We start from the raw sequence: 18,336 nt of genomic DNA, 5'->3' as shown, positions 1-18,336 counted from the left end.
GCCCCGGCCGGCACGGAGGGGCCCGCCGCCGGCATGCTGCCCGTCCTCTGCACCGCCCTGGCGGGGCTGCTGCTGCTGCCGCTGCTGGCGAACTTCTGCTGCCCCCACTTCTTCCAGGACATGGGCTACTTCCTGCAGGTGGCCGGCGTGGCCCGGCGGGTGCGCGGCTACGGGCAGCGGCGGCCGGCGCGCACCGTCCTGCGCGTGTTCCTGGAGAGGGCGCGCCAGACGCCGCACAAAGCCTTCCTGCTCTTCGGCGACGAGACGCTCACCTACGCGCAGGTGGACCGGCGCAGCAACCAGGCGGCCCGGGCGCTGCACGACCACCTCGGCCTGCGCCAAGGAGACTGCGTGGCGATCTTTGTGGGGAACGAGCCGGCCTACGTGTGGCTGTGGCTGGGGCTGGCCAAGCTGGGCTGTGTCATGTCGTGCCTCAACTACAACATCCGCGCGAAGTCCCTGTTGCACTGCTTCCAGTGCTGCGGGGCGAAGGTGCTGCTGGCCTCCCCAGGTGAGCCCCGGGGACCGCCCGCCCTGGCACTGGGGCGCCTCCGCGCCTGGCGAACCGGCGGCCGTGTGGTGTGGGGGCTTGCGGGGGGGTCAGGTCGGAACTAGAGGTGTAGGAGGAGATGTTAGCAGTGTTCCGTGATCGCTTAGAACCACCTGTTGTGGACGTTGATTACGCGCTCGGCAGTGTCTTAAGCACGATGCATATAATGCTGCTTTCGATTCTCACAACGGATGGGGTGTACTATGGGGTTTTGTAGATGAGACCACTGAGGCCCGGAGAGGCGAAGCCTCGTGCCCAGGTTACAGAGCTGGTAGATAATCAGGGCTGTCTCTGCGCAGTCCAAGCTCTTAACCAACTTTCCCCGTACAACCTCTGCTTTAAAATGCAGAGGATCGATCTTGAGCGTAAAGTCCAGTGCGTCCTGAAGGACTGTTCTCCCCTCTGCTGCTTGATTGGCTGTGTGATCTTGGGAAGGTTACTTCTCTCTGTCCTTGGTTTTCTCCTCTGTAACGGGAGTCTTCAGAGTTGCTTCCAGCGGATACCATCCCTGGTTTCTCACTGGTGAGAGAAGACGACCCCACCTGCTCCCAAGGGAGAAAGCTTTAGGGATCTGCTGGAGGACCTTTGTGAGTCCCCACTGCATCGATAGCAACAGCGACCCCTTCGGTTCTGTGGTTCTCTCCTGCCACATTTCAAGCAGACCTGAAATGGTAACTTCATGCTAAAGTGGTGACAGGCCGAGAAATAGCGGAGAATCTGTTACCCAGATTGCTGATGGTTTTCACCTCCGGGAGAGCTTGTCCCTGCACTTAAATAAGGACCGGGTCTTGTTTCTCTCAATTAGCAAGAGGAGACCTATCCAGGGTTGAGCTGAAAGACCTGGGTGACAGAGCAGGGGCCTAGGGAGCCAAGAAGCCTCACTTTTCTGGGATACCTTTCTGTGCCAAGCCCTGTGCTGGATGCTTTTATTACCCCAGGAGATAACGTCACTACAACACCACCCCCACTGCCATTATACAGTTGAGATAACTAAGGCTTTAAATTCCAACCTAGGTCTGTTAACTTCAAAGCCCACTAGCTCTTTCCTACATGATGCTGTCTTCATCTTATGGATGTAAAGAGTTGTTGAACTGGAAGGGATCAAGTGTCCATCTGCCATACCCCCTCGTTTCATAGCTGGGTGAGGCAAGCTAAGCCCGTTGCCTAGTGTCATAGAAAGACAAAATGTTGATTCACTTGTGAGAAACCAGGAGGCTAACATACCTGCTTCGTGTGGCAAAATAAATATATGATTTATTATTGAATATTGAATAATTCAAAAAATATAGGCCCTGTATAAAAGTTTAAAAACAGAAAGACCTGTGTAAAGATGGCTAAATTATTTGAAGGAGACAGCCTATTCAAAAAAATTTCCAACAATTTCTACTTGCCTGGAAAGAGAGACACCTTCACTATTTAGTAACTGGAAGGTTCACTTAAGCCTGTTATTTTACCAGCTTTGGAGAAGTTATTAACATAGTGATCTTTGTACCATACTATTTTAGGGGATATTTAAATTGTATTCACCTCTTTAGGCGAGAGGATTGCCTGAGCCTGGGGGTTTGAGACCGGCCTGGGCAAGTTTGCAAGACCACATCTCTACAATAAATCAAAAACTTAGCTGGGCATAGTGACATGCCCCTGTAGTTCCAGCTACTTGGGCTGAGGTGGAAGGATTGAGCAGAGCAGGTGAAGACTGCGGTGATCATGAGCATGCCGCTTCACATGCTCCTGCACTCCAGCCTGAGCAACAGAGTTAGACTCCTACTCAAAAAAAAGAATCACCTGGGAAGCTTATTTTTAAAAACAGATATCTGAACTCCATATCCCAAAATGCTGATTCAATATGACTATGGTGAGGATCAGGAATGTGTATTTTTGTAAGAAGCCCCACCCCAAGCCCAGGTGACTTTGAAGCAAATGGTTTGAAGACTAGGCTTTGAGAAATAATTAGTGTAGCTTCCACTTGTTTTATCATTGAACAAAGGCCCATAGGAGCGATATGAATTGTCCAGGGGTTATTGGGTAGTAAATAACCGAAAGGTAGAGATAGAATTTTTTTCCTCTCACTTCCAGGGCACTTTTTATTCTATCACATCATCTAACATGATACATAAAGGTGAGTTTGATTCTGTTCTTTGAATTTCAGCCACAGGGCTTATGGGCTCATAAGAGCTTTTAAGCTCCAACTATCTGTCAAATTCTGGAGTATAGGTAAAGGGCAGGTGCTGTGGCATTTATCATAACACAAGGATTGATCTAGTTGTCATGACTTTTTGGGGTCTCTTCATAGAGCTTAACATGGCTCAGTCCTATCAGGAATTTCAGTACTCAATTACCTTCTTAATTTACTACACTTAAAGAAAGTCAAGACTCATGAACACTTTCCTGAATCAAGTGGAAAGCACTGTGTGCCAGAGAATATTTTCTCTGTGTGTTGTACATTTCAGAATCATTCGCCACAGCAGGGTGTGATCTAGGTAATCACATGGAAAACTTGTCTTCAACTTATATGAACCTGTATCGATGTTGTAGTTGATAAAAATCAGATGGCTGGGCTGGTAGTTTTTCATACAGCTTCCCAAACACAGAATGTAGGTTAAAACAGGAAAGCATATTTAATTTCACACATGGGATAACTTGTAAAACCATCCAGTAGAGGCCTGAAATAGTCAATTTGCTCTGTTTCCATTTATACTAGCAATAAGATCATCATTAAATTAACTCTTCTGCTATAAAGATAACTCGAGTCTCTGAGGGTCTCTTCAGCTCACTGCCCAGGTCTTCACTGCCTGGTTCAGCGTAACCATGCAAAGTTCCCACTGTGTAGGTACTAATTGTTTACAAAACTTTAGTGACAGTTTAAGGTACACTCTTGCAAGATAGAGACACAGAGAGGTTACAAAATTTTCCAGGTTATCTTTGAACTGATTTTGCAAGGTTGCAAAACACAAAGTTGGATCTCCTTTAAACAATGTGATAAGGGAAAGTGCTTCCAGTAGCTTTCAAAAACATTGCATCACCGAAAGCTCAAAAACCAGAGAATTTCATTGTAAAACATGAGTTGGGACCAAGGATAACTCTACCCACTCCCCCACCTCCCCTGGATAACTCTTATCATATGCATATTTGAGGTTGAGTTGAGAAAAGCATATAGCACCATTTTATTTTATTTTATTTTATTTATTTATTTTTTGAGTTGGAGTCTCACTTTGTCACCCAGACTGGAGTGCAGTGGCCGCTCCCGGCCACCGCAGCCTCGACGTGCTGGGCTCCGGTGATCCTTCCGCCTCAGCCTTCCGAGTAACCGGAATTACAGGCACGCACTACCACGCCTGGCTGATTTTTTGCTTTATTATAGAGAGGAGGTCTCGCCGCCCGGGCGGGTCTCGAACCCGTGGGCTCAGGCAATCCACTCACCTCAGCCTCCCAAGGCGCGGGATTACAGGCTGAGCCACCGAGCCCAGCTCCATTTGATTTTAAATCAAGAAAATTTAGAGGGTCTCGACAAGGTACAAGCTAGTTGCCATGATAGGATGGGAAGATAAAAAGTTGAATCAGTTCAAGGATCTTACAATCTAGTAAAAGAACTAACCCCAATACACAAGTAATTGTGACACCCAGAAGTATGTGCTAAGTACGCTGGGAGAGCTACAAGTGCTGAAGAAAAATGAGCAGAAGACAAAAAAGAAGGCTTCTCAGGGGTATTGACACTCGAGCTGCACAAGTGTAGTTGGGAAGGGGGGCATTCCAGGAAAAAGAAGTACCAGAGATAGTTGTGATCAGGTTCTTAACACAGTGAAATACTTCATAAAAGAGTTTTATGGGCCAGGCATAGTGGTGCATACCTGTAATCCCAGCATTTTGGGAGGCAAAGGCAGAATGGTAGCCTGAGGCCAAGAGTTCAAGACCAGCCTGGGCAATACAGTGATACTCCCATCTCTACAAAAAATTGAAAAATTAGCCAGATGTGGTGGCACACGAACCTGTAGTCCCATCTACTTGGGAGACTGAGGCTTGAGGATTGTTGCTTGAACCCAACAGTCCAAAGTTACAGGGCACTATGATCACACCACTGCACTCCAGTCTGGGTGACAGAGCAAGACCTTGTCTCAAAAAAAGAGCCTGCAGGGGAGGACTTAGTATGCTACCTTGAATTTTTAAAAAAATTTTCTTTGAACAAAACAGACTTTAAGTGGGAGTAATATTGTAGTCATTCGATTTTTCATTATCCAAGTGTGCACTGCTTTCTCTGAGAGTTTATTTCAATCCACAATTTAAAACTAGACTAATAAAGAACTGATGGAGCTATTCTACACACTTCAGGCAACTTTCTGTGACTACTATTTCTCATGCTCAAGCTTTTGATAAAGTTTGAGGTTATGCTCTTCATCAATAAAATGAACAAGAGACCATCCATATTACTTTATTTATTTATTTACTTATTTGAGTTGGAATCTCACTTTGTCACCCAGGCTGAAGTACAGTGACACGATCACAGCTCACTACAGCCTCAACCTTCTGGTTTCACATCATCCTTCTGCTTCAGCTTTCCAAAGAGCTGGGACTATAGGTGCATGCCACTGTACCCGGCTCTTTTATTTTTTTATTTTTTGTGGAGACAAAGTCTCGCTATGTTGTCTAGGCTGGTCTCGAACTCCTGGGCTCAAATAATCCTCTTACCTTAGCCTGCCAAAGTGCTGGGATTACAGGCATGAACCATACCTGGCTCCATACTACTCTTTAAGGACAGATCCACATGCTTCAAAACGCGTGGAGCAGAAGGTCAAGTAAGCAGCCTCTTCCAAAGAGTAAAAAACTTTTACAAAACTTAACCTGAACCCCCAGTACAGGGAGGTGGGCATCCCAGAAACCCAGTATGTATGATTATTTGCATTTTGTATGTAACCTTCCATGCATTGGCTTGCTAAACCTCTTCTCATTTGTAGAAGCAGAGTTACCGGTATCTACATTGCAGGATTGTTGTGAAAATTATTTGAAGTGATGGATGTAAAGCTGCTACACAAACTGTTCCATACAAATCCAAAATTTTAAATTTTGTGGTGAGTAAAGAGAGATGGTTAGATTCTGTGATGTGCCACCCAGATCCCCTCTTTATGCCTAAGGGACTCATTTCTTAGCTGCTGAGAACTCTCAGCCGAGACACCTTCCCCTTGACTGAAGAGAGCCACTTTGCCCAAGGTCAAGCACCACCACCCCAGCCTGAGTCTACTGACTGGTTGATGGACAAGCATGAAGACACAACCCACCTCTCTTAATCTGGGACATCTCTAAAGGGCCATCCCAGATCCAGAGTCCCCTAGAATCAGAGGATCAGCTGAGGGAGGTACCTGTTGTAACTGCATCAGTTCAATTTGTCTCTATCCAGTCTGCTTCCCTTGCAACTTCATGGGTCCTGGTCCCAAGAGAACTTCTGCACACACAGCCCAGAGACTCAGAACCCAACTTGGCAAATAGAATGATTGGCGCTTATATGTCCTGGTTGACTGTTACTCTTAGGTGAGCAAACCTTATGATAAGAATTACAGGGCAGAGTGTGGTAGCTCACTCCTGTAATCCCAACACTTTGGGAGGCCCAGGCAGGAGGATTACTTGAGCCTAAGAGTTTGAGACCTTGTCTCAACAAAAAAGAAAAAAAAATTAGCCAGGCCTGGATGTGCCTGTCTGTAGTCCCCGCTGCTTGGAAGAATCACCTGAGTCCAAAAGGCTCGAGGCTGCAGTGAGCTGTGATCATGCCACTGCACTCCAGCCTGGCAACAGAGTGAGATTCCACCTCCTCACCCCCAGAGAAAAAAAAAACAAAAAAAATTCAGATGTGAAGTAGAAAACATGTAGGGCCAATCCTATCTATAAAATACTCAAGAAAAGAAGAAAATACATTAAATAGCAACTAGGTAGTTGACAGGCAGCATTCCCATTCTTAGTTGACTTTCAAATGTTAGTTTTTATGTATACATCTTTAATTTAAAAGTAAGGCAACTGTCATGTGTCCTGATATGGTTGGCAAGCCACTGAAATGTCAAGTCTGTCCAAATAAGAGATACTCTGCCAACAGCCTAGAGGACAGGGAGGAAAATTGTGTTGGACAGGGCCACCGGCCATCCCTTCAGATGAGATGACTTCTGCAAAAAGGTCAGGGATCACAAACTAAATGCTGCAGAGGGTCAGCTGGCAACATGAATGAGGTATACATGATGCCACATGATGACACCTGCTTAGTTGCATTTCCTTTTATTTTTATTATTACTATTATTAATTTTTAAGATATAACTAATACTGAGTACATTTTTCTTTTCAAAATACTACTGAAACACTTGAAGTCCCTTTTGACCTACCATCTTCCTTTAGTTAAGACCTACCAGGCTGCGCTTGGTGGCTCAGCTTGTAATCCCAGCGCTGTGGGATGCTGAGGTGAGTGGACTACCTGAGTTGGCGGGTTCGAGACCCGCCCGGGCAACTTGGCGAGACCTCATCTCTACAATAAATCAAAAATTAGCCGGGCATGGTAGTGCATGCCTGTAGTTCCAGATACTTGGAAGGCTGAGGCGAAAGGATCACCGGAGCCCAGCAAGTAGAGGCTGCGGTGGCCGGGAGTATGCCACTACACTCCAGCCTGGGTGACGGAGTGAGACTCCAACTCAAAAAAACAAAAAAGGCCTACCATCTTCCTTTGGTTAAATACATATTTCAACCAACCATCTGCTGTGCTGGTGAAACCATCAAAGATAGAAAATCCTATCTTTTCTTCCGCCAAATTATCTCTTAAATACATTCGCTTCTCTCTACCCACTGCTGCCACGATAATGTAGACAAGCTGATCTCCCTACCCTCTGGTCATGCCCCCTTTCATCTACTTACCCGACTTTACTCAGGCCCTCGGGGACCTGGCTGGTCTCTACCTAAATCACTATCCTCTCCTCCCAGCCTTATTCTCCTCCCACTCCACATTCCAGTCAGTTTCAGCCTCTACACCCTACCCTGTTCATTTTCTCTGGGCCTTTGCATAAGTTGTTCCTGCTGTGAAACACTGGCTTGGCTCAGTCTCAGATCTTCATCTCACCAACCCTTGTAGTCATTTAGGTCTCAGTTTAGACAGCATTACCTCTGGGTTATCTTTGTCCACCATGCTCCAACTTGTGCCTCCCAAACACCTTTTTCTTTCCCTGTTGTAACACCTGTGGCACTTTGTTTTGACTGTTTCTGTTTCCTTCCCTATTAGACCTACGCTCTATGAACACAGGGACAGTGTCTGTTTTGCTGACTGCTGCATCCAGTGCTTAGAACCCTGCCTGGCACATATGAACACTCTTTACAGAGGCATTCAATAAATGTTGGGGGTGTGGGCGCAGATGAAAATAAGAGTGAATCCAGGTAACTTATGAATAGATTGTTGGACTATATAACCTCATCTCAGGAAAAGAGGAAGGGAGGAAGAGAGATTTCTTAACTCTTCAAGTAGCAGTAGATGTTTTTACATTGGCCTCTGTGAGCCCTTACTTGTATGCAAGGCATACCTGTATCACAGAAATTCTTTCACTTTACATTATATTTCATTAAAGGTTTATCAACTCACAGATCTGAATCCTTCAAATCAGCAGCTTTGTTTATTCCTGTCTTATATAACACTTTACGCAGTTTCTTTCCATTATAAACATTTTAAATATCTTTTGAGCACTTATCTAGTGTTGAGGTACAAAGATGATTTTGTTATAATTCCTCAATCTCAAAGACTTCATTGTCTTATAGACAAATACATTTATGTGTGATCCAGTACCTACATACCCACGTAACTGAAACGAAATTAAAAAAAACAAAACAAGACAATACTTACCTTTTACTCTGTGCAATGTACTCCCGTGTTTCTATTCCATTCTATTTTGATTTTTTAAAATATTGCTCACTTTGAATGTTTTTAACAATCCCCTGCTGTACTGTGATCCACAGTTTGGAAAACACTGCTCTAAAATTAATTACTCCTTTTTTCTCAGACCAGAAGATATGCTATGAAATTTAGAGCTTATTTCTCAGATCAGCTAAACCTTCCTAGGAAACTACTTGTTAGCAATGTGTAAAAAATTGTTATGTGAAGTTGGCTTTTATCATCTTTGTTGGTTAGCATGATTTCCTTCTTTTCATTTTTCTTCTCCTTTCATTTTTTTATAAATTACTCGTCCTGTGGGACACATATTAGGAAAAGTTAAATTCATTTCTGAAGTGTTTTCTTTTCTTTTCTTTTCTTTTCTTTTCTTTTCTTTTCTTTTCTTTTCTTTTCTTTTCTTTTCTTAAGTTGGAGTCTCACTCTGTCGCCCAGACTGGAGTGCAGTGGCCGTTCCTGGCTACCGCAGCCTCGACCTGCTGGGCTCCGATGATCCTTCTGCCTCAGCCTTCCAAGTAGCTGAAACTACAGGCGCGCGCTACCATGCCCGGCTAATTTTTGATTTATTGTAGAGATGAGGTCTCACCAAGTTGCCCAGGCTGGTCTCGAACCCGCGGGCTCAGGCAATCCACTCACCTCAGCCTCCCAAAGGCGTGGGATTACAGACTGAGCCACCGAGCCCGGCAGAAATACAGATTTCAACTAACAATCTGGTATGCTGGTGAAACCATCAAAATACAACCTTCCCTCAAATATTGGAATCTTGTGACTTTTTTTCAAATGAAGCAATTGCATAACTGTAGATATCACTTGTCACGTCCACACATTTTAGCAAAAATTACGCCAAAAAAAATATGAAGCTTGTTGAAACACTGATGGAACTTTAATGGATTGTTTGTGTGGCTTTTTTTTCCTCATGAAATTAAGAACTACAAGCAGCTGTTGAAGAGGTAGTGCCATGCCTGAAAAAAGATGATGTGTCTATCTATTATGTGAGCAGAACTTCTTACACAGATGGGGTTGATACTCTCCTGGACAAAGTAGATGAAGTGTCAAGTGAACCTACCCAGAGTCATGGAGGTCTGAAGTCACCCTTTCCACTCCTGCCTTATACATTTATACTTCTGGAACCACAGGTAAAAATAAAGACAGGGTTAGGGTATGGATAGGGTGAGGGTGGATGGGTGGTAGGGGCACAGCACCTCCAGAGCTGGCATGCCAGAGGAGCGTGCTGACACACAGAGATCCAAGTAATGCAAAGAATTGCAACACACAAAGAGGTGAAAGAAGAGAAGATTTATTTAAGAAAAGTTCACTTCCCACAGACAGGAAGTGGGCCTACACTCTAGGTGAGTTTGGCCCCATAGTACCCTGGAACTCAGGCTTAAATCCTTTCCCTTGGAGATGCTGCAATCACGTAGGCATGACTGCTATGACTTCTTTGTTGACTACCTGCTAATGTCTTGGAGATCCTTTGACACAGAGACCCCTTATGTCTGCCCACATTAGCAAAGCCCCTAGAGAAGGGCGTGATAAGGATTCGAGTGCTCCTGTACATTCCAGAATAACATTCCTTAGAGCTAATGAAAGGTGCACTTCCCCTTGTCTCTTATACATTCCCAGCAGACAACTCAGGGGGATCCTTGACTTCTCAGCAGACAGCCCCTAATTTACTGGAAGATTGAGTCCCCATCTGCTCCCCTGTCTGAGCCTTCACAAGTCTTGTGATCTGCATAACTTTTGTTATCACAAATTATGTGATTAGCATAACTTATGCCCAATGCCTGAAGTCTTAGACCTTGTAAACTCGCTTTACAAAATGCTGGGCACAAGGAAGTCTGTTTCTGCAAAGACAAAGTCTGCAAGGTTAGTCTTTACCTAAAGTATACATTTCTCCAAAACATAGCTTTTACTTTCTCATTATTGTATTAGGTTTTAAGAATAAGATGAAAAATGACTTCCAGCTCTGGGTCTGTCCTTTCAGTAAGGATTCGCAAAGAAATGGAAAATTTTACATGATGGAATTAAATGTTGGCGTAGGCTTTCAAAACTTCTCTTTCTTTGGCTAAACTTATCAGGTGACTAATATTTCAAGGGATTTAGCTCTTCATCTGTGGGAACTGATCTTATTTCATAACATGTGATCCCATTTGGGTTTCTCTAAGCTATACATGTTTTCTCCCAGTTGGTATAGAACAGATAAAGAGGTTAACCAGGAACTACAAAAATAGTTATGATGGTAGATGAGATTTGGCACTGAAAGTGTTGTTGGAATTTTTTTTAATGCTTATTGTAGTTTGATTATATCAAGTCCATATATAATGTGTAATCAATTATAAATGGAGCACCAGAGAACATCAGTAATAATGAGGTTATACAAGTATGTATATAAATATTTTGACCACGGTCTTCCCATGCAGCACTGACTTGGAGCTGTTTGGTGCTGTGGATGCAGGATGGCTCTAGCATAAGGTCTAAAATACTGTGTTTCATCAAGTCTAGAATGCCTTCAATTATAAGCTACACCGTTATATTATAAGCCACTAAGAAAAAACAGTGCCAATTAACAGTGTTATCGGAACACTGCTATATGGAAGAAGTGATATTAAGGGTAACACGTACTAGGTGTTCTTTAAAGAGCTTTAAGATATTTGTTTAAACAATTCTCCCACCACCCTTGAAATAGGCACTATTCTTACTATAATTTTAAAGATTCGGAACATGACACTTAGAGAGGTCTAAGAACTTCCCGAGACAAAAAGTAAAAGTGTCAAGATTAACTTTGAAGGGTGACTACAGTTCATACAATTGACAGCTTTGCCTCAATGCCTCCTGGTTTTCATGTAACAGACATTTAATGTCTGCCCACTGTAGGCCAGAAAAAACCAAAATGTAATATATGAAGCCTGAGGGATATGTTTAAAAGAAGAGCAGGAGGCCAGCCCCAGCAGGCTGCTGCCGCTGATGATGATTATGGGAAAATTCAATATATGAGTATTATTATTATTATTATTGAAAAATTGACTGGGTGCGGTGCTCACACCTATCATCTCAGCACTTTAGGAGGCCAAAGTGAGAGAATTGCCTGAGCCCATGGGTTCGAGACCAGCCTGGGCAAATTGTTGAGACCTCATCTCTCCAATAAATCAAAAAGTTAGCCGGGCGTGGTGGTGCATGGCTGTAGTTCCAGATACCTGGAAAGCTGAGGTGGAAGGATCACCTGAGCCCAGCAGGATGAGGCTGTGGTGGCTGTGAATGTGCCACTGCCCTCCTGCCTGGGCTACAGAGTGAGACTCCAACTCAAAGAGCAAACAAACAAAAAAAAGAAAAATTGAATATATGAGTCCTTTATTTCTCTTAATGAAATGTTTCATTTATTTAAGCAGGTAATGAATACATTCTCATAAAAAAAAATCAATCATTATAAATAAGGTTAAAAGTTCATCTGAGCCTTTTATCTCAGCAGCAGCCAACAAGAACTGTCTCCTTGTCTCTCCACCACACCCACAGGCCCTCAGCCCCCATCTGATCTCAGAATATTGGCTTCTCTTAATACAGTCACTTTGTTGAATATTTCTTTAAGTAAATGAGTAGGAGAAGCTAGAAATGGCATTGTAAAGCTAGTGCTCAAAGTATAATTTATTTGTCAAAAGTTATATATTGCCATGCCAACAGAATGACATAGTTAACCCATAGCTTCCACTGCATAACACTACCTTAGTTTATGGAATTTTCATCCTTATTTCTTAGTAGAATGGTAAAAGTACATTGTAAACTTTGATTCAGGATATAATAGAGATAAAGTGAGTCCTTGGTTAGTGATGGGGAGTTCCAGTCTTACAACCAAATAGATAAGTATGGAACTTCTTTTCAATGTGTGTTTTGGCAATCACATTGAAAACCCATGTAGAGAGAAGAAGGGAATGAACACTTCCTGATTTCATCTTATAATTCAGAATTTATATTTAATTGGAAGATAGTTGGATTGATGTTTATTTTACTTTTTTCCTTTTCTCTGAATAAAATATTAGCTCAGTTACTCTTGTAAACATGAGTTAAATGAATTGAACTCATTTAAGCAATTGGGGAACAAAATGTTTTCCCTGTTCCTCAAAGGAAGTCACCAAATATAGTTATCAAATATTCTTATTTCTTCATTAATACAAAATCTTAATTTAGGAAAGTTCTGAAAGTACTTCAAAACAACAAAGATAGTCATTTCTTTCTGATAAATATAACTTAGAGCTTTCACTATTAGGACGAATTTTTTCCCCATGGTGAATGCAATTGATTTGTTGATGCTTTCTTCTATTTCTTAATACTAGTATAAAATGGAATGTTAATACTAACACAATGTCACTGACCTGCTTAAATAAATGAAACATTTCATTAAGAGAGATAAAGGACTCATATATTCAATTTTTCTTTTCTTTTTTGTTTGCTTTTTGAGTTGGAGTCTCACTCTGTAGCCCACTGTCAAAGAAAATGAATTTTGAATCAGACTTACAATGATGGCAGTTTGCTGGCTGTATTTCTTTGCTTTATAACAAATTGCTGCTATTTGGGCAGTACCTGACTAAGGTACCATCAAGTATTGAAGAATCTGAGTCTACAGAGATCTACTTTCCTCTTCACAAAGCCTGCTTATCCACTCAGCTCTTAAACTCTTAGCTCCCTTAGCAGTGATTTCATACCCTCTTCCCCAGCTGAACTGATCTTCTATGGGTAGCAATATAAGTATATACTTGGAATAGAAAGTCTTATTAAAGCGTATGTAAATTATGGTTAAGAAAACACAAATGCATTTAGTCTAGCATACTAAAACTACACAGACAGCATTTTTCACCTCTCAGATCGGCAAAAATCCCAACATTTGAGAGCACACATTGGCAAGGCTAGGAAACAGCCACACTCGTATTGCTGATGGAGAATGAATGGGGACAGCCCTTATAACTGGCAATGTGGCAGTTATCTATCAAAATTACAAATATTTAAATATTTTGATCCAGCAATCTCAATGTTAGTGAATTTATCCAACAGATGCCATTTAAAGCATGAAGTGCCACATGGACAAGGTTATTCAACACAGCATCATCTGAAATAGAAAATAGTATCAGTAAATTATAATACACTCTTACAAAGGACTTGAGGCAGCTGAGAGAGAATAAATGAACAAATAAACGAGGAAAATCTCTATATACAAACATGGACAGAGCTCCAACAAACATTGTTAAGTGGCAGAGGAAAAAAATGGGCTTAAGAGTGTGCATATTTTTTAAATGGAAAAGGCAAGAACATGTGAGCAAATGTTCATATTTGCTTATATTCCTATAAAGAAACTCGAGAATAGTACATGAGAAGTTAATAAAATACTTACAAGGGAAGCTGATTGAACGGACTTTATAATCTGTCTAAATCTCAGTCTTCTCATCTATGAATTATATAAAATTATTTATCTCATAAATTGGTTATGAAAATTGACAAAATTTTGAAAATGTCTTGCAAAGTGGTAGGCACGGAGCAAAACTTTAATAGATGTTCATTTCTTTCCCCTCCCTTTCTCTTTAGTTTACCCCTGTAATAACTGTCTAACTCAGGAGTCAGCAAACTATGGCCTGTGAGCCAAATACAGTCTCTCACCTGTTTTTGTAAATAAAATTTTATTGGGGCACACCCATTCCTTTATACTTGTGTATAGCCACTTTCAGCCACAAGAGCAGAGTTAAGGCATTGCAGCAGAGACCATATGACCTGCAAAACCTAGAACATTTACTCTCTGGTCCTTCACAGAAAAAAATTGCCAGATTCTGATCTAACTGGTCATGACCCTTTCCTATACAATTCTAAACCCAGGATAATGAATCTATCTAATTTAGATCTCTCTCTCAAACTGCAAATGGCCAACCTTAGCTCACTCATGCGCTCTCTTGTATCTTTGCAAAGGTCTCCCAAAAGCTGCTACAGTCAACCATCGGCGCATCTGGTATGCAACTGGCCTCTTTGTGGTAAGCAGAATAAGGACAGATGATATCATCTATGTCACTCTGCCCTTGTATCACAGTGCTGCACTTCTGATTGCCGTCCACGGATGTATCCTGACTGGTAAGGTTTTCCTCTCAGCAAAGCCAATGCCCATTTACATCTGCTCATAAGGAAAAGTAATACAAAATGTGGAAATACTTTCCTGTCTACTAGGAATAGCGTTTAATTTTGCATTAATAACTAGACTATTTGGCTCACTTATTGCAAGCATTTTATTTATATTGTATCATGCCTGCCTATCTAGTTATATAAGGCTATAATTATTTAGTATATCAAAAAAGAAAATCCTTTAAACTATTTTAGGTCTTTATCTAGGTTAAGACACTTGATTCTTAGATGCCATAATAATTCTCCTGTGTCATTTTCTTCTTCAGAAACTTGCATGTTGACCTCCATCAGCATCTGACTTGAACTTCTTCTTCTGGTGTCCCCGTTTTCTGTATTCTTGCCCATTCCCATAGCTCCTTGGCTCTAGGCAGAATACTTAGCTTGCCATCTCTTCCCTTTCCTTCTCAAACTTTACTGTACCTATTGGGGTTGCCATCTTTTCTCCTTCCGGTAGAATTTATACCACTTTTTTTTTTGAGTTGGAGTCTCACTCCATCACCCAGCCTAGAATGCAGTGGCACACTCACGGGCACCACAGCGTCAACCTGCTGGGCTCCAGAGATCCTTCTGTCTCAGCTTTCCGAGTACCCAGAACTACAGGCGAATGCTACCACACCCGGCTAATTTTTTTCGATTTATTATAGGGACGAGGTCTCGCCAAGTTGCCCGGGCTGGTCTCAAACCCGCAGGCTCAGGCAATCTACTTGCCTGGGTCTCCCAAAGTGCTGGGATTACAGGCTGAGCCACTGAGCCCGGCCTGAATTTATATCACTTTTACACATTAAGGCAAAGTCCAATGTCCACATCTTCCAGAGAGTACCTGTAACTTTCTGACTCAGCTAAAAACTTAACTCTCTCTCATGTGGCATTTCACTTTAAATATTCATATTAATAGATGTATATATAGTAATACATACATATATATATACACACAAGTATATATGTGTATTATAGACTGGACTTTTGTGTCACTCAAAAATTCACATGTTGAAATCCTAGCTGGCTGCAGTGATACTTGCATCTATAATTTCAGCACTTTGGGAGGCTGAGGTGAGAGGTTTGCCTGAGCCCAGGATACAAGACTAGCCTGGGCAACTTGGTGAGACCTCATCTCTACCATAAATGAAAAAAACTAGCCAGGCGTGGTGGCGCATGCCTTTGTTTCCAGCTACTTGGAAGGCTGAGGCGGAAGGATCACCTAAGCCCAGCAAGTCAAGGCTGTGGTGGCCATAAATGTCCTACTGCATTCCTGTCTGGGTAACAGTAAGACTCCGACTCAAAAAAAAGAAAAAAGAATTCCTAATCCCCAGTGTGATGGTATTAACAGGTGGGAACTTTGGGAAGTAATTGGGTCATACGGGTAGAGCCCTCATAAATGGGTTTAGTGCCCTTATGAGAAGAGACAGGGGAGAGCTTCTTTCCTGTCTTGCTCTCCTCCATTTGAAGACCAGGAAAAAAGCCCTTACCAGACACTGGATCTGCTGGCACCTTGATTTTAGACTCCCCAGCCTCCCAGACTATGAGAAATAAATGTTGTTTAAGCCACTCAATCTTTAGTATTAGTAATTTAATTAGTATTAATAATTTAATTTAGTATTAGTTCAGTCTGTATGTGTACACAGTCTCAGTTCAAGCTGTTATAGCAGCTTGAACTGAGACTGTGTACATACAGACTGAACTTCCCTATTCTGAAAGTCTGAAATCCAAAATGTTCTAAAATCCTAAACTTTTCGATCACCAACACGACACCTTAAGTGGAAAATAGCATATGTAAGTACTTAACACAAACTCGGTTTCATCAACAAAATTATTTAAAATATTACACGAAATTATCTTCAGCCTATGGGTATAAGGTGTATCCAAAACATAATTTTATTAGCCTTGAATTTCATGCTTAAACTCGGGTCCCATTCCAAGATATCTCATGTTTATGCCAATATTCCAAAATCCCAAATACAAACACTTCTTCTGATCCTAAGCATTTCAGATAAGGGATACTCAACCTGTATATGATTGCCCAAGCCTAACCTTCTGTCACTCATCCACTGATTGATTAACTATAAAATACTTAGCCTAACATCAGTAGCAGTCCCTAGTCAGCAAGGAGTGACTGAGCCTGGTCATATTGCTGGGCCCAAGAGCAGAGTGACTCTGAAGCTTCCAAATGGACAAATCAATCGCTTAATCACCCAAGTATGTGCTGAAGAAGGCAAATTAGTATTTTAAAAAATTTTCTCCTCTTCTCACACATTGGATGTTAGTATATTTAGGAGTAAAAAGTGAATTAATATAATGGAAAAATATCTGTGAGATTTTTTTGGGTGGGGGGAGAGGGGAGAGTGTCACTCTATCAACCAGGATGGAGTGCAGTGGCACAATCAAGCTCACTGCAGCCTCAACCTCCTGGGCTCAGGCGATCCTTCAGTCTCAGCTTCCCAAGTAGTTGGGACTGCAGGCATGCACCACTATGCCCAGCTAATTTCTTGATAGTTTTGTAGAGACAGGGTCTCACATGTTGCTAGGCTGGTCTGGAATTCCTGGACTGAAACAATCTTCCCACCTCGGCTTTCCAAAGTGATGGGATTATAGGCATGAGCCACCACACCCAGCCATTTGTGAGATTTTTTAAAATTTATTTTTGAGTTGGAGTCCTATCATTCTGTCCCTCAGGCTGGAGTGCAGTGGTATACTCACAACCACCACAGCCTCGCTTGGCTCAGGTGATCCTTCCACCTCAGTTTCCAAGTAGCTGGAGCTATAGGCATGCACCACCACACCCAGATAATTTTTTGATTTATTGTAGAGATGAGGTCTCACCAAGTTGCCCACGCTGGTCTCGAACCCGTGGGCTCAGACAATCCAATCAGCTAGACCTCCCAAAGTGCTGGGATTGTAGGAGTGAGCCACTGCACCCAGCCTCATTTATGAGATTTTTAAATTTCATTTTTACAACACTTCATGCCTATAATTAGATTGAAAAGATAAATATTTTTACCCATTTTATAGTTCATGTTATTAGTTTTATTGCTGCTATAACAAATTACCACAAACTTAGTTGCTTAAAACAACAGATGTATTATCTTACTATTCTTTTAGAAATCCTAAAATCAAGATGTTGGCAGGGCTGCAGATCTTCTGGAGACTACGGGGGGAATGTATTTTCTTGCCTTTTCCAGCTCCTAATGTATTTTCTTGCCTTTTCCAGGCTGCCTAAATTTCTTAGCTCATGGTCCCTTCCATGTTTAGAGCACGTCACTTCAATCTTTGTTTCCATGATCCCATCCCCTTCTGCCTTTGACCTTGCCTCCCTCTTAAAAAGACCTTTGTGACTTCACTGCAACTTGGATGGATTTAGAGTCTGTCAGACTCAGTGATCTGTCACAGAAACAAAAACTGAGTACCACATGTTCTCACTCGTAAGCGTACCCTGAACAATTAATTATAATACTATAAGAAAGGAATTGGCAGTAGTGGGAAACTGCCAAGGGAAGGGGGGTCACACATCATCATTAAGGGTACCTGATCTCAAACCAGGTGAACTGGGGACAAAAGAGAGGCCCAAAACTTACCTGTACAATGACCACTTGTCGTTGTACAATACCTAATCCTGAATTGTACCCCACATTCTTAAAATAATACCAAAAAAAAGAGAGCTTTGTGAGTACGTTGGGCATACCCAGAGAGCCCGGGATAATCTTCCCATCTCAAGATCTTTAACTTAATCCCATCTACAAAGTCT

At 42.1% G+C, this 18,336-nt stretch overlaps 1 protein-coding gene across 1 annotated transcript in view; it reads left to right on the top strand.

The window, feature by feature from the left end:
• Positions 1–6: 6 nt before the first annotated feature.
• LOC103276805 (very long-chain acyl-CoA synthetase-like) overlaps positions 7–18,336 on the top strand; it is a gene marked incomplete at its 3' end in the record, with an annotated part of 35,436 nt that continues 17,106 nt past the window's right edge. The window contains 4 exon segments of the mRNA XM_008074253.2: positions 7–511; positions 9,375–9,509; positions 9,512–9,583; positions 14,391–14,549. Coding sequence (XP_008072444.2) covers positions 34–511; positions 9,375–9,509; positions 9,512–9,583; positions 14,391–14,549 — 844 coding nt within the window.

Source organism: Carlito syrichta, unplaced genomic scaffold, assembly GCF_000164805.1.
Source record: "Carlito syrichta isolate Samal-C Ts95f unplaced genomic scaffold, Tarsius_syrichta-2.0.1 Scaffold316382, whole genome shotgun sequence".
Classification (NCBI taxonomy): Eukaryota; Metazoa; Chordata; class Mammalia; order Primates; family Tarsiidae; genus Carlito; species Carlito syrichta.
Note: the sequence above shows the minus strand (reverse complement) of the source record. Positions and strands in the feature narration are given on the sequence as shown.